General features: G+C 49.9%; 1 protein-coding gene across 1 annotated transcript in view; it reads right to left on the bottom strand.

Annotated features, from left to right (window-relative positions):
* Window positions 1–24,434, bottom strand: part of PAPPA2 (pappalysin 2) — a 154,988-nt gene that overhangs the window by 83,922 nt on the left and 46,632 nt on the right. The window contains exons 3-8 of the mRNA XM_038757813.1: window positions 23,206–23,351; window positions 11,957–12,250; window positions 9,136–9,328; window positions 6,550–6,671; window positions 2,865–3,354; window positions 598–726 (exon numbers count right to left, since the gene is read on the bottom strand). Coding sequence (XP_038613741.1) covers window positions 598–726; window positions 2,865–3,354; window positions 6,550–6,671; window positions 9,136–9,328; window positions 11,957–12,250; window positions 23,206–23,351 — 1,374 coding nt within the window. The remainder of the gene's footprint in view (window positions 1–597; window positions 727–2,864; window positions 3,355–6,549; window positions 6,672–9,135; window positions 9,329–11,956; window positions 12,251–23,205; window positions 23,352–24,434) is intronic.

Below are 24,434 nucleotides of genomic sequence, written 5' to 3'. Positions count from 1 at the left end.
TTCAGAGCAATGTACTAAGTGCTTGGGAGAGTACAACTCAGAAGAATTAGCAGACACGTTCCCTGCCCAGAATAAGCTATCAGTCTAGAGGGGGAAACAGACATGAATATGACTAAATCATTAGTTTATAATATATAACTTAAAGAATTGTGCATAAGTGCTGTGGGGTTAGGGTGGGGCAGATATCAAATGCCGGAAGATTACATATCCCACGGCGACCCTCTCTGAACACTGAACTCGCTCCCTTCCCCGAGCCAGAGTGGAAGGACAGGTTCTTAGAGTGGCTTTAAAGTGCACCACACCTTGGATGGTGGAAGTGCCAGACAGAACCGTTTCCCTCATAGCTACTCTGGCTGTTTCTCCCCAGGCTTTGGGTCATGGAGAGAGCCCTCACTTGTTGTCCGATCCCAAAGTCTTCAGAATAGGATAAATTCTCCTGGACCTGGGACAGCAGGAGAACGGTCCAGCCAGAAAGGCAAGTGACGATGGACTAGATGACCATTCAAAATCTCTTCTCAGTCCAATGCCTCTCCACTGCCAGTAGGCCTTAGACTCTCAGTTGCCCCGGTGTCAGATTCCTCGGAACGAGGTACTCACTCTGTCAAGAGCCCATCGCCACAGAAGGGGGTGCCGTGGGTGTGGAACAGGGGTGGGGAGGCTTCTCCGAGGGCTGCTCCAGCTGCCGCCTGGACCTGGTATCGATACACCTGACCAGGTGTGACTTCCCTGCAGAAACCATAGAGAAACCCCTCAAATCAGAAAGGGAGATGAGGCACAGTGGGGTAGGGCAGAGGGAGAAACCCCTAAGAACATCTCTGTAGCTGATTCCCAGGATCTGGAGGAATGGAAAGGGAAGCAACATGGCCTAGAGGAAAGAGCACAGACCTGGGTGTCATGGGACCTGAGTTCAAATCCTAGTCTGCCAATTGCCTGAAACTCTAGGCAAGTCACTTCACTTCCCTACACCTCCATTTTCTCATCCGTAAAATACGGATTAAATACCTGTTCTCCAGCCCCAACCTCGCACTGTGAGTCGCATATGGGGCAGAGACTATGTCTGAACTGCTTATCTTGTGTTTACCCCCAGTGTTTAGGCAGTGCTTGGCACACAGTAAGCGCCTAACAAATACCACAGTCATTATTATTATTATCATTACTATTATTAACACATGGCTCAAGTTTGAGGAAAATAAATAAAGGACTGGCCTTTGGTGGGGTGAATATTGGGGGCTGGGAAAAAAGTAAAAAGACTAATTCCCTATTTAGGTAGGAGGCACAGTAAGGAGGAGGAGGAGAAAGGAGAAAGGGAAGGGAATAATAATAATCATAACTTTATTTGTTAAGCACTTACTTTGTACCACACACTGTATTAAGCACTGGGGTGGGTACAAGCAAATGGCACTGGACACATTTACAGAAGCATAAATAGACAAATCAATTAAACCCAGCTGCTGAAAGGTAAGAAAAGCCAAACCAGGGATTTCTGTCCCACAGACTTGCCTCCATCAGGTATTTTTGGGTCTGCACAAGGAATCGTCTGATGGCTCACCTGCCCTAGAAGATCTCAGTTGTAGAAACTGGGAGATCTTCTTTTACTTTTGCAGAGGCTCTTAATAGGAGCAGGAAAACACTTTGACTTGAGGGACAGTGACCATATCCAGCACCCAGCAATCATAGCTAAGAGTCCCTGTCCCATGTGAGGCTCACAGTCTCAATCCCTATCTTCCAGATGAGGTAACTGAGGCCCATGGAAGTGAAGTGACTTGCCTAAGGTCACAAAGCAGATAAGTGGTGGAGCTGGGATTAGAACCCCCAGGCCCAGGCTCTATACACTACGCCATGCTGCTTCTTAAGGGGGAAGAGGGAGAGAAAGAGGAGGAGGAGAGGGAGGGAAGAGGGAGAGAAAGAGGAGGAGGAGAGGGAGGGAGAGGGGTCAGAGGAGAGGGACAAGGTTTGGAGAGGAGTTGGAGGAGAAGGAGGCAGAGAGGGAGGAGGAGAGGGAAAGAAAGTAGAGTGGGGAGAGGAAGGAGCAGGAGCAGAAAGAGGATAAGAAGGATGAGGAAAGGGAAGAAGAATGAAGGAGGAAGGAGGAGGAAAGGGGAAAAATGATAGGGGAGGAGGAGAGAGGGAAGAAGGAGGTTAAAGAGGAGGGAGGGGGAGCTGCTGCTAAATGGAGAGGCAAATGGGGGGAAGGTTATGAAAGCATGTAAAAATGCAGAGAGAGAGAGAGAGAGAGAGAGAGAGAGAGAGAGAGAGAGAGAGAGAGAGAGAGAGAGTGTGTGTGTGTGTGTGTGTTTTTGGTGCAGCTGCAACCAATACATGAGAGCAGCAAGGACAGCTCTCCAAGAATCAGCAACTGTGGACTACCCAGTTGCCCGGTATGTAATTGCTAGCTCCCTCCTGCTATCTGTCTCCAGACTTCTCAATGTATGGATGCTTCCCACCGCCACCCCTGGTGACCTGGGCAGGGGAGAGGGTATTCACTAATAGCCAGGAGCTCTGGTAAAAGGCCAGGAGAGTGAAAGTCCTGGCTACAGTGAGGTGTGGCTTCTATTTCCAGGCTCTCTTCCCCCATTCACTACTATGCATGCCAGGGACTAAGTCCAACCTGATTTGCTTGTATTCACCCCAGTGCTTAGTACGGTGCCTGGCACAAAGTAAGCACTTAACAAATACCACAATTACTATTATTATTATTATTATTACTTGGGCATTCTGACTCCATCCCTCTGGACAAAGCTCACAGGGCCAGAGAGGAGTCTTGATTCACGTATCTGAAAACAGGCTCTCTGGCTGGAAAAATGCCAGTCTCTCTTGGAAACCACAGTGGCCCAGTAGCGGGGAGGATCTGCCTCTCTACTCACTTGTCTGTGAACCGGCGCTGGGGATGAGCCACCACGACGGGAGAGTGGCTAGCAAAAGGGGGCTCCCGGAGGACCCGGTAGCGCACAGGCTTGCAGCCAGAGCAAAGTGGGCTCTGCGGCTTAGAGGTCAGGAGGGCCGCATCGATCTCCATCCGCTCATCAAAGGTGTAGACGTTCACCCCCCAGACCTTCCGGTTGACGTCAAGTTGGACTGTGAGCGGCGTGTCACAGAAGGTGTCGAATGGCCCCAGGTGGACTGACTCGCTGTGCTCTGTCAAGATCTCCAAGTCGAAGATGGCCCGGGTGATATCCGCAGAGAGGTAGGTGACCCACAGGGTCAGGGCGGCCGGGTGGACTGGGTGCAGGAAGCGCAACTCCAGGCTGCAGCCCTCCGTGGGGCAGGGGACCGTCATGTTCATGTGGTATAGGTGCAGCTCGGGGCTCCAGGCCTGCAGGCTCGGCTCACAGGGCTGCTCCACATCCGGAGGGCCTGCGGGAGCCAGAAAGACATCGCTGGGAGCCGGCACCATGCCACAAAGCAGGGAAAATGTCATTCGCTCGGGACGCCAGGACGCCATCAGGCGCTGAACTGCAAAGAGCCAGGGGCTCTGTGCCCTACTCCTCGCTTCACCGTACATAGCACCGGCTTGTCTTTTTACCATTTCTGCCCCGCTTGATCTTTCCTCCCATGTCTGTCCCCCATCCCCTCTCCCCTCCCTGAGTCTAAGAGACTCTGGACCCCTTGAGGGGGTCCGGGACTGGGTCCAATCTGCACCTGTGGATTTTACAATAGCACTTAGTACAGCATCTCTTCACAAGGTGAGCACTTGGTAGATACCATTACCACCACACTCACCATGAGCAAGACTCTAGGAAGGACTACACAGCGAAGAGTCAGACCCAGTCTCTGGCTCTCCAGGGGTTCACAATCTCTAAGCCATCCCTCAGTGGATATCACTCTGATCAAGACTGTGACTTGCCCCAGACCCCTGCTCACTCAGCCAAGGTTCCACAAAGACCTTTGCAGATACACATTGGCTCTAGGTGCAGAGCCACCTCCCACCCCCCACTAGTTTTTAAACAAATGTGACTGATGCTACCCCGAAGCCCTGGGCACGAGTTTCAACTAGTGTAAACACATTTAAACAAGTCGAGGTGTACTGTTTCTCTCGGGTCCAGAGTTGCGAGTGGCACGCAGAAAGGGGGAGGGCTTCTTTTAGCCACTGATACTTGAGCAGGAGAAATGGCCTTCCCTTCCCTCCTTCCCTCCTGCCCCCACTCTGCTGCAGCCACTTGAACCCCACACAGTTAACACATACACACATTTGGTGAAGTGGTTGGGATCTCAGGGGATTATAGCTATCCAGTGCATGCTTCTGGCGGATGGGAAAGCACAGCACTCAGCTTCCATGGAAGTTGGTATTTAAAAACAATCCACCTATTCAAGTCCAGCACCCACACAGGATTTGGAGTGAGTGGTGTTATTTTCCTGTCGGCGTTATCTTCCCACACCAGTGAGAACCCGAAATATCCATTTCCTGGTAAGCCAACCCACCCCAGGGTAGCCTGAGACAAAAACCAGCCGGATACTAGCATGCACAGACCCTCGGCTAGGTAGGACAGGACAAGCCCAGACAAGTTGGCCTGCTGGATGGCTTGCAAACCAGAGCTCAAGACTCCTTGTCCTCTCCCTGTCTGGGTGGCCCCAGGCTAGTCCTGAGCCTTTCCAAGGATTCAAGGAAAATAAATGACCTGAGTAGAAAATGGGAAACACAATACTGGTACGGGACAAGCTGTTTCCTCAAAATTATTTTTTGGGACATGCCAATCTTTAAATTGGTTCAATATGGTGCCAGGGCACAGCTATCTGAGTTTTCCATTCTTCCTCCAAAACTTCTCCAGTTTGAAAAACTCTACTGAGGAAGTCTCCACTTTGCCCTCCCTAGCATCCTCTTCCAAGACGCTCTTTTCCCAAAAATGTTTCCCATGCTCACTTGGGGCCAAAAGAGGACACTTTAAGCAAAGGGACCTCTTGACCCCAGTCTTAGTTTTGGCTTTTTCCCCTATCTCCTCCCCACGCTTATGTCTTCTCTGCTCACTGGACTTCCAAGTGTAAGCCCACTGGGCAGAGATTACGTCCAACACTAGTGCTCTCATCACTGGCTGCATTGTTGGAGCTTGATAAATGTGAAATTATAATGGTGATGATATGGGTGGCGAAAAACTTTTTCCACTTGGCTCTCACCAAGAGGTGGGTAATACTAAATGTCACTAGCATCATAAAAGTCTGACTTCTTGCCTGAGGGGCGGGGGAAGGATTCATGCTATAAATTGGCTGAAGGGGTGTTAGAGTATACTAGTGAGGTATGAGAGAGTGAGTGAGTGTGAGTGTGTGTGTGTGCGTGTGTGGATGTGTGAGGGTGCGTGCATGCATGCATGAGTTGGAGTGAGGGGAGGGGAACAGAGCAGAGGACAGCTGAAAACACTTCCAAGCGGGGTAGCCTGGCTTAGATCACTTCCAAAGTACAGCCAGTTCCCAGTGATTAACAGACTCGTAAAAGGCATAGACCCGAACGATCAGTTTAGGACCCTAAACTGTTCAGCCCCCTGCCTCACAACAGCCCACGTGAGTGCCCCCAGCAATGAGTTTCTCCATTATTTTCTTGGAAGGGACCTGGGTGGTGGGCTGCCACTCTTCACACTTCAGAAAACAGCACCTGGCTCACCTTTCAGCCCTCTGACCCAGGGCCTCTTCCTTCTCCTCTAGGTAACTCTCCTAGGTGCGCTAACTCACCTGGAGACAGTGCCCTCGACTCTAACACTGTCAATTGGGCCAATACAGTAAACTTCTTGGGGAGTGAGACCTGGCCAGAGAAGGGTCGATGGACATGCCTTTCCAAACAGTTGTGACGTTGCACCACATAAATACAGTTATTACAAACACAAGAGCATAGGCCCGGAAGTTAGATGACCTGGGCTCCGCCACATACCTGCTGTATGACCTTGGGCAAGTCACCTAACTTCTCTGTGCCTCAGTTCCCTCATCTGCAAAATAGGGATTCAATAACTGTTCTCCCTCCTACTTAGACGGTGAGCCTCCATTTTGTATCTATTCTAGAGTTTAGTACAGTGCTTGGCACATAGTAAGCACTTAAATACAACAGTTATTATTAAAACAATGTGGGCCTTTAATAGGAAAGACATTTTCCAAAGAGGTCCAAGAAAATTGGATGGGACCTCTCCATTGGATTGATCCCAGGCTCCTTATCCATTCCAAACTCCCAGAAAAGACAATAGCAGGTTTCCAGAGCACAAAGAGGAGCCACTGGATTGATCCCAGGCTCCTTATCCATTCCAAACTCCCAGAAAAGACAATAGCAGGTTTCCAGAGCAAGAAGAGGATCCTTAGGGTTTGCAAGGTCAAACTGGGTCAGATAATTACACATTGCACTGAGCCGACACCTTCCTCCCCTTACTAACTTGCAAACACTGACTCATTCCTGCACCATAGAAGCGGAATGGGAGGGTATTTCCCTAAAGCTAAGACCATTCGCCAACCATCCGGCTGACTCCTCCCAGGGTCCTTAACTCACCCAAGCCCCAACATGCCTCCAGTGCTGCCCCCCTCCCCGCCTCCGACACAGAGCCCGCCTCCGACACAGAGCAAGATGTTTATGTGCTTTACCTACTGCCTCCTCGGGAGTCCAGTAGCCAGAAGAGTCGCATACCCGTCGGGATGAAGCTGTGTGCACATATTGTCGGAAAGTACCATCTTCCGTGCAGACCCCACACAGACTGCCAGGTTCCCTGAAGAGAAAGAGGAGGGAGAGACATAGCAGGGAGGAGGAAGAGAGGAGGGAGGGGGTCTCTTCTCCCAGTTACCAGCAATTATTCCAACATCACCTGAAACCACCAGCTCGGAATCTGAAAGTCTGGAGGTTGTGGCAGGAGGGGAACGGGGGAGAATGCAGTTCGTTCCAGAGGAGGATCAATATGTAAGATCACAATTTGCCTTCCTCTACTCCAACTTCCCTCCTACCCCCACCCTCCACAGAGGTAGGCTCTCACGTCTAGGGGGTAAAAGTCCCCCACCCCCTTCCCAAAGGTGGAACACTCCTTCTGAAATAAGGCACCCAGATTTTTTCTGAGAGCACAGGATTTCATTGACTATGCATAAACATGTACCCTGACACAGCTTTCCTAAAGCTTCTTAAAGGCGTAGCTTGAGGAAGCCAAGATAAAGTTAAAGGCATGGATGTGGACGAGCACCACCTGCCCATTCCAACTTAGAAACTGGTAGTGACAGGGCTCTAGTTGTCCCCCCAGGTCCTCAAAGCTGCTCCCTGAAACCAGGGTCCGGTCTCAGGGCAGTGGAGGGTCAGGACAGGGGAATCGCTTGCCACCCAGGCAGGGTCCTCCTCTTCACAAGACTGTAAGCTCCTTGAAGGTAGGGATCATGTCTACCAACTCTACTCTCCCAAGCATTTAGGACAGTGCTCTGCACACAATAGACTGTTAAGCTCCTCGAGGGTAGGGATTGTGTCTACTTCTCTCCCAGGCATTTAGTACAGGGTTCTGCACACAATAAGCACTTGAATGCCATTGATCGGTTGACTGACTGGGTACAGAATGCTGGAGGGCAACCAGGGTTTAGGTGTCTGGCTTTTGGCTCTTTGGAACTTGAGGGGATCCTTTCAAGACCCCCTCTTTCTGGCACCAATGCATACTTGCACGTTTACAGACTGGAACCTCTGTTTTCTGCAGGCAGTTAGCCCTGGCTCCGTCCTGTCTCCCAGTCAGGCCCATTGCCCGTGCAGATGGGGCTGCCCTCTACCCTCTGACATGAGGGCTCTTCTAAATACTGCCCGGGGAGGGGATGGGGCTGCGGCTGCCCTCTGACGTAAGTCCTCATCTAAATCCCTCCCAGGCCGGGAGATGCAGCTTCCTGCAAAAGGTAAAACTGTTGGGGTGACAATGCAGCAAGTCCCTGGGTGAGGCGGGTATCAGGAGGGCTCGACATTCCAGCTCACGTGGCTCCCATGGGACAGCATAGGACCGGCTTTCGGCTTTAGCGGAACATTTGTCCCGGCAGGAGCTGCTGGTGAAACTGTTCACATGGGCTATGTAAACTGACTGAAAGCCCTGGCTTGCTGCTCCGCAGGCCTCCCAGCCCCAGCACACAGGCCCTGGCCCAGGCAACCTTCGGCCTGTTCCACTCCTCCTGGGGCGATTGAAGTCAGAGATACGAGTCGGAGACAGAGAAGCAGCTAGCTCAGTGGAAAGAGCACAGGCTTGGGAGTCAGAGGACATGGGTTCTAATCCTGGCTCTGCCATTTGTCTGCTGTGTGACCTTGGGCAAGCCACTTAACTTCTCTGTGCCTCAGTTCCCTCATCTTCAAAATGGGGTTTAAGACTGTGAGTCCCCTGTGGAACAACCTGATTACCTTGTACCTACCCCAGCGCTTAGAACAGTGCTCGGCACATAGTAAGCACTTAACAAATACCATAATTACTATTATTATTATTATTATAGATATACCCCAGGAACTAAGGGCCAGCAGTTTGAGCACCTTAGGCTCTTTTCTAGGCCTGCCATTGCCCTCTCCCCTCTTGCACAGCTGCCACTTCCTGATTCTCCCCATGAACCCCGGAGTGCTTGAAAACACCGAGGAAAGTCTGAGCTACTCTCGCCCATCCCTTGGCAACCACCCCCAGCCATGCATCTGACATGGCGGGGCCCTTGTGAGGCTCCCAACGGCAGGGGTGGGAGGGATGGGCTGACTTCTGCTCTTTCCCCTGGGGCCGCTCTGTGAGGAGGCAGCCAAAGAGCCAGACCACGTCAACCAGTTGGCAGGTGATCTCTGGGTTTTGCCAGTTCATCCTCATCACCTTCGTCAACCTCTGCATGGCTCGTGGTGGGACGCCAGATGTGACAGTCTCTAGATGGGAGTCCAGCCTCAACGCCTGGCAGGCACCCCCTCCCCCAGGAGGCGAGCCCAAAGAGTGAGCTGGGAAGCGGTTTCCCAACTGAGGTCAGCCGTGGACTCTGGTCTGGAAAGTTGGATTGATGAGGGTCAAGAGGATGCCTTGGGTTTTTCCTTATGGAACGCATAAATGTGCTGGAAAGCATTTGGTTTGTTTAGGTTTTCTGGGGTTTTTTTCCACGTTCGATCCTCCCCCTCCCCTAAGCTCAGGGAAACACAAATGCACCCCAGGCCCCTCCCTCCCTCCCCCACCAAACACACAACACTGTGGTAAGTCTCCGCCTCACCTTTCATACAAAACTCCGCTGATGGGGGGCAGCCAGTGGATGGTGAGGGAGTCCTGCTCCTGTCCAGCGACCACCGGTGGGATGGGGATAGGGGTGGGGTTCCAGGTGTGGCTCCACTGCTGATACACCAGGTCCAAATAGCAGTGCATTCGGGCTACTTGGTTTGGGGTGAAGCTGTCAGTGCAGTCGTCATCTGCGAGAATAGGGGTGGGGAGGGAGAGGGAAGAAAGAGGGAGACAAACAGCGAAGCAGTCTGAGAGAAGGGGATCGGGGAGGTGGTGAGCAATTGCTTGAAGTGGAGTTTGGGGTGAGAGTCAGATGCCCCGAAACACAGCATTATTGTCCGTGGAGGCTGCGACCATGTTATCAAACCAAACTACCACAAGATGGTAGTGTTTCAGCACTCGCTTTCTAATGCGGGGAACAGCCACTGCACTGAAGTAATCCGGGGGACCACCCAGAGACTCAAGCCAGAGAGGTCAGTGCTCTGTTGCAAGTGGATGGTGTTCCGGGGGGATCCTGGGAAATTCCTACGAGTGATGGCTACTGCGCTGTTCTTCACAGAGAAGGTGGGAGTGGGATTATGTCCACTGTAGAAACCCTTCATCCACTCAGAAGAAGCCTTGGCTGTCATCCTTGGGCAGAGACGGGGCTACCACTGCAGTAGTTTGAGGTAGCTGGTGTGGCCAGGGCCCTGAAGGCCGGAAGGGACTGGGTCTCATTCCTCACATGAAGAATTTGCCTGTTGCGGCTGTGAGAGCCCAATCTTGGAGCAGGGTCAGACTACCTTCACCCAGGAGGTTGGGTGTGGCCCAGGATGCGGGGCCCATGAAAGGAGTGTCCGATGGGGTGGGAGTTTGGGAGATTGGTGTAGCATCTCATGTGACATCACGATGAGGCTCTGCTCCCCACTGTCCTCTCTGGAAAAGTGCTGCTTACTGATGGGGTGACAAGAGTCAAGAGGGTCTAAACCAGGTGTTTCCCAAGGACCAGGAGTCCTCAAGGAACTTGAGGGTCACCCCCACTCCCATTCTAATAGTGACTGAAATGACAAACCTGCAAGTGGGGATAGGAGGGTGCAGGGCACGGAACGTTTCCTGGGGGTTAATTCTGTGGTCATCCCTGGGCAGCCCCCTCCCCTAAACCAAACACTGCTATGCAACCAGTTCCTCCACTGTTGCCTTCTCCCCCTCCTCTCAAGCAGGAATACAAGCTGGGCAAGTCTGAACAAAACCTTCTGGTTCGCCGGGAGGTAGAAGCCCCAGGCTCCTGACTTTAAGTGGGATTCAAATGGAAGATACTTGCTGGACTCCAAAGGCAAATGACTTTTTCAGGTTTCTCTTCATGATGCCTGTTAAGGTAGTAATTGTCACTACAGGGTTGGGTGTTCAATTATAAGCCCTTTCAGAAAAAAATCCAGAGTGGGACTCCTGCTTCAGTGGCTTAGTGGAAACATCTCAGACGTGGGTGTCAGAGGACCTGGGTTCTGAATCAATCAATCAATCAATCAATCGTATTTATTGAGTGCTTACTGTGTGCAGAGCACTGTACTAAGCGCTTGGGAAGTACAAGTTGGCAACATATAGAGACAGTCCCTACCCAACAGTGGGCTCACAGTCTAAAAATCCTGATTCTGGATTCTGGATCACAGCAGAATCCTGATTCTGCTTCTTGTCTGCTGTGTAACCTCAGGCAAGTCACTTAACTTTTCTCTGTGCCTCAATTACCTCAACTGTAAAATGGAAATTCAATACCTGTTCTCCCTCCTACTGAGACTGTGAGGCCCCCTGTGGGACAGGGAGTGGGTCCAACCTAACTTGAATCTGCCCCAGTGCTTAGAACAGTGCTTGACACTTAGTAAGCACTTAAATACCATAATTATCATTATAATAATGACTTTTATTATGATTCTAGAAAGGTCCCCTGGAAGACCTTCAGGAAAAGTTTCCTCACCAATCCCAAATTTTGCACTGACAGACATTCCTCAGGTCAATGCCTCCTTGGTGGGGTCTGATCTGATCTCAGTGACCATCAGCCCTACTGAGAGCTCACCTCTTCCAGGAGGCCTTCCCAGACTGAGCCCCCTCCTTCCTCTCCCCCTCCCCATCCCACCGCCCTACCGCCTTCCTCTCCCCACAGCACCTGTATATATGTTTGTACAGATTTATTATTCTATTTTACTTGTACATATTTACTATTCTATTTATTTTATTTTGTTAATATGTTTTGTTTTGTTGTCTGTCTCCCCCTTGTAGACTGTGAGCCCACTGTTGGGTAGGGACCGTTTCTACATGTTGCCAACTTGTACTTCCCAAGCGCTTAGTACAGTGCTCTGCACACAGTAAGTGCTCAATAAATACGATTGAATGAATGAATGAATGAACAAATCAGTCTTGACCCGAGCTTGATTTGGGCCGGACCTCAGATCTGATTCCAATCGTCAATGGCCTGGGCCGAAGGAGCTGAACAATGGGCTCCTTGGGCCAGCATTGGGAGGAGAAGATCCTTGACTTCAGACTGCCCCACCTGTCTCGAAATCAGTCTCAGAAATATACGTTGAGACACATTGGGACCTAGGAGTTTGTAATATTATTAGTAATTGAGGCACTGATAAAACACTTACTATGTGGTAGCCAAATTGCCTTTATGGTGAACTTCTAGCGGGTGTTATCGACAAGACCAAAGACAAAGGAAATACCAGTGAGCAAAAACAAATGTCCCCTTCCTTCGCCCACAGGCCTCTGGGACCACGACATCCCAAAAGGCAACCCTCGCTCCCGCTCTGGGAGAACGCATGGACCCCCGGAGTTTTTTCCCTTACCTGTGTAGCTCATGTAGTTGTTGAATGGGGTCCCAGAGAAGTGGTTCTGGCCACACGTGTCATTGCCGGGCTCTGGGTCCTGGCACAGCTTGGTCTTTGGGGCGGGAGCTGTATCGGCACAGAGGTCTCCCGTTTCCATGGACGGCACCGTCTCTCTGCACGGATCATCACATGACTCCCTTTCGCTGACCCCTTTGAATACGTGGTAGAGTCCCAGGACATGCCCCACCTCGTGGATCATGATGTTGGTATGGCCGGGCATGCCGTAGTAGGCTGGGTTGAGGACCACACCACCTGCGGCGGGAGAGGGAAGAAGCAGATCAAAGAGGGGAGGGGAGAGGGGCCCTCCATCCTCCAACTTTTAGACTGTGAGCCCACTGTTGGGTAGGGACTGTCTCTATATGTTGCCAACTTGTACTTCCCAAGCGCTTAGTACAGTGCTCTACACATAGTAAGCGCTCAATAAATACGATTGATGATGATGAACACAGCTGCTCCCAACACATCACTACTAATTAATTTCGACTTACAAAGATGGTCCTGATTAATCCTGATCTCCACTGGCACTCTCCGCTTCCCCTCCTGCCCCAACAATCAATCCATCAAAGGTATTTATTGGGAGCTCACTGTGTGCAGGGCATTGTACTACGCCCTTGGGAGAATATAATGCAATAGAGTCGGTAGACATTATCCCTGCCCTCAAGGGGCTTACGCCCACTCCGCCTGCACAGCTAACCTGGCTCACTGTGCCCAGACCGCAAGAGATCAGAGGCAAGGACAGTGATGGCAGTATTGGGGAACAAAGAGAAGGGGTGAAGAATTCTGGGCACCCAATCTTCTGGGGCCTCAGTCAATCAATCAATGATGTTTGCTGAATGCTTACTAAGTGCCTCTTAATCTCTAAGCTGAACCTGCCTTTACCCCATCCACCATCTCTAGGTAGATGTTAGGGAGAAATCAGGCACCTGTCCCTTCCTGTCTCATTCCAGAAAGTACTAGCTTGAAGTCTAATCTATCTTCTGGAACGAAAGTGCAAGTTCTTTGGGATCTAGAGGCCACTTATACCAGTGTCATGAATAATACCTAATACTGCATATGATGGGAGATAGTGTGGCCTAGAGGAAAGAGATCAGAACGGGGAGTCGGGAAGCACAGGTTCTAATTCCACCTTGGCCACTGACCTGCTGTGTGGGACTTTGGGCAAGTCACCTCATTTCTCTGGGCCTTAGTATCCTTATCTGTGTCCTTAGTTCGTGAGTTGGGACTGTACCAGAGCAATAAACTGGTCTACCTCAATGCTTAGCACATAGTAAGCACTCGATGAATGCCACAGTTGCCACTGTTACTACTGCAAACTAGAAGTAGTTGGTCGTCAACTTCACTATCTATGACATTTAACTCACCAGATGTTACTGTCAGTGGGCAAATCGTGGGTGAGTGCTCTGGGCTTCCTGGCACTGTGCTGCCAAATCACCAAAAATGCTAAAGCTCTGGACCTGCGGGTTCTCCTCCCGGGTAGGCATCTTGTACGCTGCCAGCGAGCAGCACCAGGGGCTGACCCAGGGACAGATTGTGAGACTGGGGTGCCTGTCTGCCTCTCCCATGACTGACCTGGCCCAGCTGTGGGTGCCCATGCCCAGCCCCAGTCGAGCTGCCCTCAGTGGGATCCCTAAGCTTGGCAGGCGGGATCATGGCTGAATAGATGCCAGTCAAAATGGGCTCTCTCAGCAACTTCATCTTTATTCACCCTCCCAGAATAGTTTCGTTCAACTACTCTGTCAGGTCTAAGCCAGTTTCTTATTTTTTTAAATCTTTTTTTAATTTGTTAAAAAGATTCCCATGTCATGTGATCTTTTGATTAGAATTTACCCCTGGAGAAAAAATGGCTCTTCAAAATCTGCTGCAGTTACAGTCCTTCCAGATTGATCTCCACCCCATCTTTCCATCATCTTTCTAATACCAACACATCTACACATTTTCCTTCCTAACTTCTTCCCCTTCTTCCTTCCCTCCCGGGGCACAGAGCCAGCCACAGACTATAGAAAACTCACCAATGCTGAGGAGTCCCTTACCTCTCAGCCCTAGGTGGGACAGCTAACTACCCAGTGCTTGGTACATTGTAAGTGCTTAACAAATGCCGTCATTATCATTGTTATTATCAAACAAATCTCTGCCTAATGGCTAAGACAGATCTGGCCCAGCTGGACCCACCTCCCCCTAGCACTCCGGGGGGGGTCTTTGCCAACCGCAGAGCTGCCCCAGACCTCTTGAACTCTCTCACACTCTCACCTGCAACACAAGCTGAGGAAGGCTGGAAGGGAGAAGGGGGAAGAATAGGATTCACGAAGGAGAGACTCTAGTTTGGGGCCCCAAAGTGGGGAGCTGAAGGAGGGGATAAAGGAAGAAGGACATTGCAGGAGAAAGGGAGCTCAAGTAGGGTGGGTGGGGAAATCAATCAATAGTATCTACTGAGCACTTACTGCGTGCAGAGCACTGTACTAAATGCTTGGGACAGCACAATGGAGTGACAGACACGAGGGATGAAGGCAGACTTAAACGATCTAGCTTCAATTTAATCTCCGAGAATGCCCGGCCGAAGATCAAACATTGCATTTCCCTAATGTAGGCGAGATCTGTGAAGGACCTTTTGGCTCCTCCCGGTAGGATCTTTTCATTTTAAGTGGTTAATGGAAAGGAAAAGGCTGAAGAGTCAGGATCTGCCAGTCCCCCTGGCAACCCCACGCTGTCCCTGGTAAGTTTGCTCCTGGCGGACTTCAGCTCCAGTACATCTGGCCCGGAGATTCTCTTTTGTAGCACTTTAAATGTGGGCTCCAAAATACACAATAATATAGATTTAATAAGGCAGCAATTGCATCTTAATTAAAAACATCGTTACTGAAAAACACACTCACTGATGTGGAAGAGATACATTTTTAATCCCAAATAAGTGGGCACTTATTTTTTTTTTTGGCAGACGTCATCTGTACTGAATATATGATAATGGACTTTTTAAATGTGTGGGCATGTACATATTACATATTTTAATATGTATGTGCATTACACACATATATTCATATGCTTCAGAGGCAGGGTGGTCTAGAGGGCAGGACACAGAACTGGGAATCGAGACCTGAGTTGTACTTAATAGTTCTACCAGAGACCTGTTCTTTGAGTCTGGATGAGTCATCTACCTTCTGTGGTTTTGGGCTCCTCTCCAAACTTTAGAGGGGACACAGGGAGATCTACCAATAGGAAAATAATTATGACACCCTATGACACCCAAGTGTTGATCTGACCTGCTGTTCCTGAGCTGGTCAAAGTCCCCCTTCCTTCTAGACTGAAAGCTTGTTGTGGGCAGGGAATGTGTCTGTTATACTGTCCTCTCCCAAGTGCTTAGTATGGTGCTCTGTGCACACAGTAAGCGCTCAATAAATACAATTGATTGATTCCCACAATTCTCTTCTCTCAACTTCGGGGGTGGGAGTTAGGAGTGGAGCGGAGAGCCCTAGGGATCGGTTTGGGGAATCAGAAATTCTTGGGGGACTCAACTTCTGGATCACTAAAGGTTTACAAAGTAAACAGAGTTTCCCACTCGTAGTAGTAGTAGTAGTAGTAGTAGTAGTAGTAGTAGTAGTAGTAGTAATAGTCATAGTAATAGTAACAGCAGCAGAATGGTAGTATCTGCATCTTTTAAGCATTTGATATTCACCCCCACGGCAATCAATCAATCATTTATTGAGCACTTACTGTGTGCAGAGCACTGTACTAAGCACTTGGGAGAGAATGATATAACAAAATAACAAACACATTCCCTCCACTTACGTAGGCATCCATACCTTAGATATATATATATCTATATATATATATATGTTACCTACCTCCCACTCAAGACTGTCAGCTCCTTGTGGACAGGGAATGGGTCTACCAACTCTGTTGTACTGTACCCCCCCAAGCACTTAGTACGGTGCTCTGCACACAGTGAGCACTCAATAAATACCATCGGTTGATTGAACACCCTGCCTGTGCCAGTTCTCAAATTAATTTCCGGTAAACCTATCCAGGGCCTAGTAGAAAGGCCCACGCTTTGTGGGGAGAAAGAGAAGTGTGGAGGTGTCTGCTAGAGAAACAGAGACAGACAGAAACTCATGCCTAACACACATGTTAAAAGCCAGGGTTGGCAGCCATACAGTGGCAGCTGGCCAGTAGGAGGGAGGGGAGGAAGGAAGGCTGATAAATTCCTCCCCCAGTGGAATTATTTACATTTCCAGACCTGTTCCTCCAGGAGGCAGCAGGAGGAATGGTGGTGCCTACTGAGCACCCACTGGATGTAGTACACTTACCAGGTCCTTGCAAGGCCACTGTCCTGCCCACAAGGAGCTTCCACTCTAATGGGGGAGACAGACATAGAAATATTTGCAAGATGGAAATTGGGCTGTGGCAGGCAAGAGGGGGCTGCACTGGGGGCATGAGGGGCCATCTGCATAATGCCCCCCATGGGCCCCAGCCCTGTTAACCAACTGCTATCTGGGAACCCAGCCTGCACACTTCACCTAATGCCAACCTACTCACTGTACCTCGATCTCATCTATCACGCCACCAACCTCTCGCCCAAGTCCCGCCTCTGGCCTGGAATGCCCTCCTTCATCATATCGAACAAGGATTCTCCCCACCTTTAAAGCCTTATTGAAGGCACATCTCTTCCAAGAGGCCCTCCCTAAGTCCTCATTTCTTCTTCTCCCACTCTCTTCTGTGTCACCCTTGCACTTGGATTTGGACCCTTTACTCACCCCTCCCTCCGCCCCACATCACTTATGTCTATATCCACAATTCATTTCTTTTTATTAATGTCTGTCTCCCACTCCAGACTGTAAGCTCACTGTGGGAAGGGAATTTGTCTGACGTATTGTTATACTTTACTGTCCCAAGCACTTGGTACAGTGCTCTGCACACAGTAAGTGCTCAATAAATACGTTTGATGGATTGACCATCTCTTAGCTACCACACTCCAAGCTGCACCGTGATGGCGTCCCTGATGGTTGCTGTGCGGCCACCACACTCTCCATCCCTCCCGGAGTCTTTCGTCCACACGCTCTCAGAGCCCAGGCCGCTCCTCCAACCCTGAGAGCCCATGACTTCTGCTCTCTACGGTTGCTAATTTTAAAATATTACCCATTAAAACCAATGAGCTCAACAAAGAGCAAGGCTACCCTCCATACATGTACACATGCACGCATGCCCCAGAGGAGGAAAGGCAGAAAAGGATTAATTTGATTCAAAACTCTAGAAAATGAAGACAAAGTTTTTCAACTTTTAATAAAAAAAAACCTTGTCTACTCGAGCCAAAAACAAGTCTGAGTGAAGTAAAGAGGCTTGCAGTCCAAGAGCTAAAAGGAGGAATGCATGAGCTAAAAAAACCAAAAAACCCAATGATAATAAATGAATTAATGTAACATTCAAACCCTGGAATAATATCGTGCTGCTGACCACTCCCTCAGATGCATTGAGCCATTTGGGTCTGATCACTGAGGCCGGGAGAGTCCCCAAGGTCTCATATCCCCACCTTCAAGGGGAAATCGGAAACCCTTCCTCCTGGAGAAAAGTTACTGGAATACAGAGTACAGCACTTGCCAAATCCCCTTTTATCCCCCACTGCCCCCGGCACTCCCCAAGAAAGTAAAGCCACATCTGTCAGGCCAACATAATGAGTGAATTGATCCTGGGGAGCCAGGGAGCTTTCCTTCCCACTGAAACACCTCCCCGCCTGACTGCTGCTCCCGCTCTCGCGGCCCGACTCCTTTCTCCCAAACTAATCAATTGATAAAGAGAATTTTATGAGTGCTATGTGCACAGCACTATACTAAGCACTTAGGAGAGTTCACTGTTGTTGGTGGACATGATCTCTGCCCTCAAGGAGCTAGCAGTCTAACCAAAGGAGCTTTCAGTCTAAAGGCTCTGAAAGGGATCCGGGGCCAGAACCAATACGCCTGGGCCCTGGAAAGCGAGACACTGTCTCAGGGTTGGGAGGCAGAAGAGAAAAATCGTCCTTAGCAAGGGCCCCTTTTAGAGTCCTTTGGCTTTCTTGATTGGTCTTCCACATTCTCTTCACGCATCAATCTCTCTCTCAATCTCTCCCGCCCCCCACAGAGTTCTGCATCCCCTCCCTCCAGCTGTTCCTTCCAATGGATCCATCCCCATGGCTTCCTCTGGAGCCTCCTCTCTCCGAGCTGTCCAGGGCTCCGGCTCTGGGTTCGCCCTCTCAAAGTGCAGGTGGTGAACCGTGACTGCACAACCCTTCTGCCAGTTTGGCAGCTGAGAGCAATAGATCCAGGAGAATCCAGCCATTTCCCCATCTCCAGCCTCCCTCTCCTGGGCGATGGAACCAAATTGACCCAAGAGCAAACTGAATTGGTTCCAGAGTGGCAGGGACAAAAGGGGAGGGGGATGTGGGGAGGAGGTAGCAAGAAGTCAACTCTATCCCAGGGTAGGGGAGGCTCGTTAGAGACTCTTCAATCTTCCTTCCTCATTCCTCTCCTCGCTTTCCCTCCCTCAGCCCCAGTGACCCAGCCCAAGGCTCAGGAAACGTTTGACTCTGGATGTCATTTTTGCCTGACCAAAGTGGGTTTTGAATGAGCAGGGCCTCCCTTTAGCGGTTAGCCCTTTGCCACTCTGGGTTCCTGTCTACTGGGAATGCCTGGCCCTGAACCTGCTGCGTCAACATTCATTTTCTTCTGCTCTTCCCCACCATCACTCAGGGCCAACCATTAAGTGAGGAGGACGCTAGGCCAGTGACAGACCAAGATGGAGGTCCGTGGGAAGGAAAACCAGCTGTGTGATACAACAGGCTACAGAAGAGTGATGTGGTGAGCCGGGGAGAAGCCCAATGCCTGGTCGCGCTTCAACCCTACACACGCACACACACACATATTCTCTCTCTCTCTCTCTCTCTCTCTCTCTCTCTCTCTATGTATATATATATATATATATAAAACTTTGAATCCACTTGCACCGCTTAGGACCACATGAGCCTTTGTGGCCTCGGACAGGCCGCTGGCTCTGGAGGTTGACTGACATGATCTGCTTCTGATGATCTTTTTCAGTTATTAAAGATAATCACCGTGGTGTTTGTTGAGCACCTCTATGTACTGAGCTCTGTACTAAGGTCTAGGGAAGAGAGAAGATAGGGGCAGGGACCATGTCAACTTATTTTCATCGGATTTTCCTCAGCACCTAACACAGTGAATGGACAAGTGGCCAGTCAAACCATGAGCTTTGTCCTATGGTTAAGGGTCACCCACAAAAGGACAGGGCCCTCCGCCATGAAAAAGATCCTGCCTCGCTTGATGAGCGTTTGATGGCTCTAATGTTTGGGGTGGAAACTGGCCCTGTACTGAGAACCAACAGCATTTCTCTGTTGCGGGGGAAAGCTATAAAACCTTTTGATTTTCCCAGAGAAAGATGTTCTATGAAAAAAGAGAGTCTTTTAGGGATGAGCTGATTCCAATCAAATAAAAGCAAAGCAGAAATACTTCTGGTGGGCCTGCTCAAAGTCGCAAAGATAATTTGCCCTAAACTGCTGGATGGACTTGTTTACCCCATATGTACGTGTAAAACACACACTCACACACACAACACGGACCTGGGAATCATGAGATCTGGGTTCTAATCCTGACTAGACCATTTGGTCACTGTGGAACCTTAGGACTTAGCTTCTTTGGGCCTCAGCTTCCTCATCTGCAAAACGGGAATAAGATATCTGCTCTCCCTACCTCTTAGACTGTGAGCCCAGTGAAGGACAAGAACTGTGTCTGATCTGATTGTGTTCTATCTAGCCACCCTTGGCACAGAGTGAGTACAAAATACCACAAGGATTACCATTATAATAGTAGGGAGGAAGGAACAGATTTGAGCAACAAATTTGGCAAAGGGAAAGTCTGTGGCCAGCCCCCCCGACTCTATCAGTGAGCCATAGAAACGTTTTGAGAACAAAGACTGGGGATTGGGTAAGGGTTAGAGTAGGGTAAATAAACTGGTCATCAGAAAACCTTCAGGAATCCTATACCCCACTCTTCAATAGAGTCTTCTGGAAGCCTCGAGACTCGATTTTCCTTTTCTACCACAGATGGCCAGAGGAGCTGAGGATACAGACACTAACTCCCCCTAATCACCTCTGCCATGGACACTCACTGGATTGAGGAAAGGCCACTGGCTAAAACAACTTTAGAACAGCTCTGTGAAGACATTGTAAAACTTTTAGGGATGAACATAACACGTCTGTAAAACTGGAAGGTTGGGGTCTGGTCTGCAGGTGTCTGGGTAATTGTTTCCAGTTACTTGCTGAAAAAAAGTGTTGTCATGCTCTGACTGTGGAGTTTGAAGGCCACTGCCAGTTCAGTGTTCCGTGTGGAAGCCAAGGAAGGACAGTTGAGGTAGTGCAAGGAATGGGGTAAGCAGGGAAAGGAGAATAGGGAAACCGGATACAAGGGCATGGGTAAAAGAAAAAGAAAGAGAAGTAACACCAGGGCTGTAGACAGAAGCAGCATGAGAAGAAGCAGAGCCTGGTGGAAAGACCCAAGGTCCTGAGAATCAGAGGACCTGGATTCTAATCTTGGCTCTGCCACTTGCCTGTTGTGTGACCTTGGACAAACTTCTCTCTGCCACAGTTTTGTCTGTTCTCTTCCCCTCCCCCTGGACTGTGAAGCCCATCTGGGCAGGGACTATGTCGAATCTGATAATCTTGTTATCTACCTCTACATTTAGAGTACAGGGCTTGGCTTTTTTTTATGGTATTTGTTAAGTGCTTACTATGTGTCAAGAATCGTTCTAGGCACTGGGGTAGATACAAGTTGATCAGGTTGGACACAACACAGTCTCTGTCCCACAGGAGCCTCACAGTCTAACCAGGAGGGAGAACGGGTATTTAATCCCCATTTTACAGTTGAGGAAACGGAGGCACCGGAAAGCTTAAGTGACTTGCTCAGTGTCACACAGCAAATTGGCAGAGCCAGCCTTAGCACCCAGGTTTGTAGACCCCCAGGCCCAACCTCTTTCCACTAGGCCATGCTGTGTCCCTTATTCCAAAGGGTCGCGGCACAGAGTAAAGGCTTTCCGATGCCGCAATTTTTATTACAATTACCTTGTTGGAAGAAATGCCAGCTGTTATCGACCCTAACCAAACCCAGTACTTGGGCCAGGTGTCAGCCCCACTCCAGGCCTTGGCGTTCTCCGTCCAAGAAGAGGCGGGCATTCTCCGAGGCCGACGGGTCCCTAAGATCTTCCTTACTCCCCACAGCCCAACTCCATCCCCACGCAGCTGCAGACACACTGCACAAAGCCACTGGCAGACTGCAGGGGTGCGAATGGGGAGGCTGCTACTCAAGGCTTACTGTCTGTGGAAGCAGAGCTGGCTCCCCGGTGTAGCAAGAGCGGAAAAGGCATTTACGCCTCTGGGAAGGGCATTGCAAAATGGTCCCCCATCAAAGAACGTAAAATTGAGATAGCTTTGAGCACCCCATGCCTAGAGATACAGCACCACCACAGGAAACCGGATGACAGCACCTACTCGAGCAAAGGCCCAATTTTTATTTTTTTCTTTTATGGTATTTGTTAAGCACTTACTATGTGCCAGGCACTGTACTAGGCACTGGGGCAGATACAGGCAAATCGGGTTGGACACAGCATGGATCTCACAGTCTTAATCCCCATTTTACAGATGAGGTAACTGAGGCACAGAGAAGTGAAGTGACTTGCCCAAGGTCACACAACAGAATAGTGGCAGAACTGGGATTAGAGCCCAGGTCCTTCTGATTCCCAGGCCTGTGCTATTTTCCCTAAGCCACATTGCTTCTCAATTCTGGGGTTGGAAGCAGCATGGTCTATAGTACTGGCAGTAGCATTTACTAAGCACCCACCTAGGTCTCCAGTGTAAAAATATTTACACCTCGAGTAGTCGAAAAGCTGGCAGAAGTGGGATTCACACCAACATTTCCAGGGGAGGCAGTAAGCACCTTGTAGGCAAGGGAACATGTCCACCAACTTTGTTATACTTTACTCTTCCAATCACTTAGTACAGTGCTGGGCACACAATAAGCGCTCAATAAAAGCGATTGATTGATCGAGACCTGCTGCCTATATGCTGCGCCTTAGGTTGCCTGGCCACCCCACGAAAAGCTCCGAGTTTGAGTTTCCCTGGCACAAGTACAGGACAGGTCCTCTGGTCCTGCAGCACTCCACCCCACCCCAGGGCACAGAAGAGTCTCCAAGAGGCTCTGAATAGGCTGCCCACATGTGCTAGCGCCAGTCTAATCCAATCACCAGGAGTCCTGGCACTGGGAAGGAGAGATCATCTAACACTTCCCACCCTGCCACACCCTAGTCACCAATTTCCCCACTTCTGGAGAGTTCTCAAGGAGCTTCCTGGAGCCACTCCTGGAACGGTGTGCTAGGAGCAAATGGAAGGATTCAAATTCTCAGTTCCGAGGTTTCAGTCTTGCACCTGGCCTGAGCTAACCAGAGGCATTGGGGGGGGGGGGTTCACGCGAGGGATGCCTGCCACCTCCCAACTCCCACTATGTTCTGCTACATGTGGTCCCATGAGGCATTTTGACTACAATGCTGTTGGACAACAGGGAACGTTCCCCCATCAGCATGGGCAGCTATGCCCACATACCCACCCGACTGTGCACATTTGCACCAGGGGCCCAGCTGACACCACCAGGAGCATCCCCTGATTTGGGGGTCTGCAGGATCCCAACCCTCAGGTTATAGGCTAACCCAGTGCTTTAGAGAAACAGGGCTTCGGGGAGACTCTGACCTCCAGGTCACAATGGGGTCAGGGGTAGATGGACTGACTGGATTTAGACCTTGAAATGTTCATGGGCTTGCTTACCCTTTTGCAAACAAAACTCTGTGTTATTTAGAGCTGAGATTTTAGATTTGGATTTTAGCTTAGGCATCAAAAGGCTGGGACAATAATGCCCTTATCTTTCATTAATGCTGCTCTCCCTTCCTACCCTCATGTCCCACTGCCTGCAGGACCCTTTAGGACGTCCTACTTACATCAACTGTGGCCTGGTCATTCATTGGCCTTCTTTCTCTCCCTCCCCACCACCTCTCCTTCACCACAGTCCACACATCCCTGAGCTACTGAACCCAGATGCAGTCATGCGTGAGCAGTCCCTGTCCATCTTCTTCCCCCACCATTTCCCTCCTGCCTGTCCCATCCCAACCAAAAGCTCCAATGCTCTACTCACCCAGGTGGCTGACCGCCTCCTTATCCCAAGGCCAGGTGGCAGCTCCTGCCAGGTCTTCCCGCACTGAGCTGGCAAAGTAGACGTTGAGAAAGTGGGTACTGTTCAGCTGCAGGGCTTCCTTCAGCTCTTTCACACTCATGTATGCCCTGCAGGGGTGACAGGGGAGAAAACACTTAGTACAGTGCCTGACACGTAGTAAATGCTTAACAAACACCATAATTATTATTAAAATGGCAAAGCGGCCCGTCAGTATCCTGGACAGCAGGAAGCCAACAGCAGAGCCCTCCCCAAGCTCCTCCCTGAGAAACCCAGCCCTTGTTTCACAAGACCCTGCGGCGGGGGGACTAATCTGGGGCGACGTCAGGGTCTATCTGGCCTCCCCGGTAGAGCTGAATGCGGTCAAAAAAATTAACTATTCAATATGGCTCTTTCCCTCCAAGAACTGCAAAATGGGGTCACCTCCCTGTCTCCCCCACTTCAGTGTAAGCTCCTTGTGATACATGCCGCTTCTGTTTCAGATTTACCAAGCGCTAAGTAAATTAAATGGTGACCAGCAGATGCCCCAGTGCTATTGCAACTTCTGCTGCTATTTAGACTTATGAAGGGAGGGAGTTGCCTCTCCAATTTGTACATGGAGAAATGGAATCAATCAGTTAGTGGTATTTATTGAGTGCTTAATGTGTGCAGAATACTGTACTAAGCACTTGGGCGAATGCAACAGAGTTGGTAGACATGTTTCCTGCCCACAAGGCACTTACGTCTGCAGGGGGAGACAGACAATAAATTAACTTACAGATTTATAAATAAGGGCTATGGTGCTGGGGGTGAGGTGAATATCAGGAGCATAAAGGACACTGATCCAACTCCATGGATGATACAGAAGGGAGAGGGAGTGGGGGAATGAGAGCTTAATTGGAAAGGGCCTCTTGGAGGAAATGTGATTTCAATAAGGTTTTGAAGGTGGGAAGAGTGGTGGTCTGTCATACATGGGTGCCCAAACTGAAGATCCAGAATGACGTGGCTATTTTCCCCAGGTCATCATCCAGCCAATGGGAGAGCCAAAGGCAGAACGTAGATCTCCTAACTGTTCTCCAGGAGGTTCTATTTCATATTTCATTTTTAGAAGTGTGCCTACACATTTGATCACATCTCATATGGCTGCTCGACTAGCGCTTCTATATTGTCCCTCACTGGCCTGTTGACAAGCTCGGTACATTAAGTTCAATGCA

This window comes from Tachyglossus aculeatus, chromosome 16 (assembly GCF_015852505.1).
Source record: "Tachyglossus aculeatus isolate mTacAcu1 chromosome 16, mTacAcu1.pri, whole genome shotgun sequence".
NCBI classification, from domain to species: Eukaryota; Metazoa; Chordata; class Mammalia; order Monotremata; family Tachyglossidae; genus Tachyglossus; species Tachyglossus aculeatus.
The sequence above is the reverse complement of the archived record's forward strand: the minus strand, read 5'-3'. Positions and strand labels throughout refer to the sequence as shown.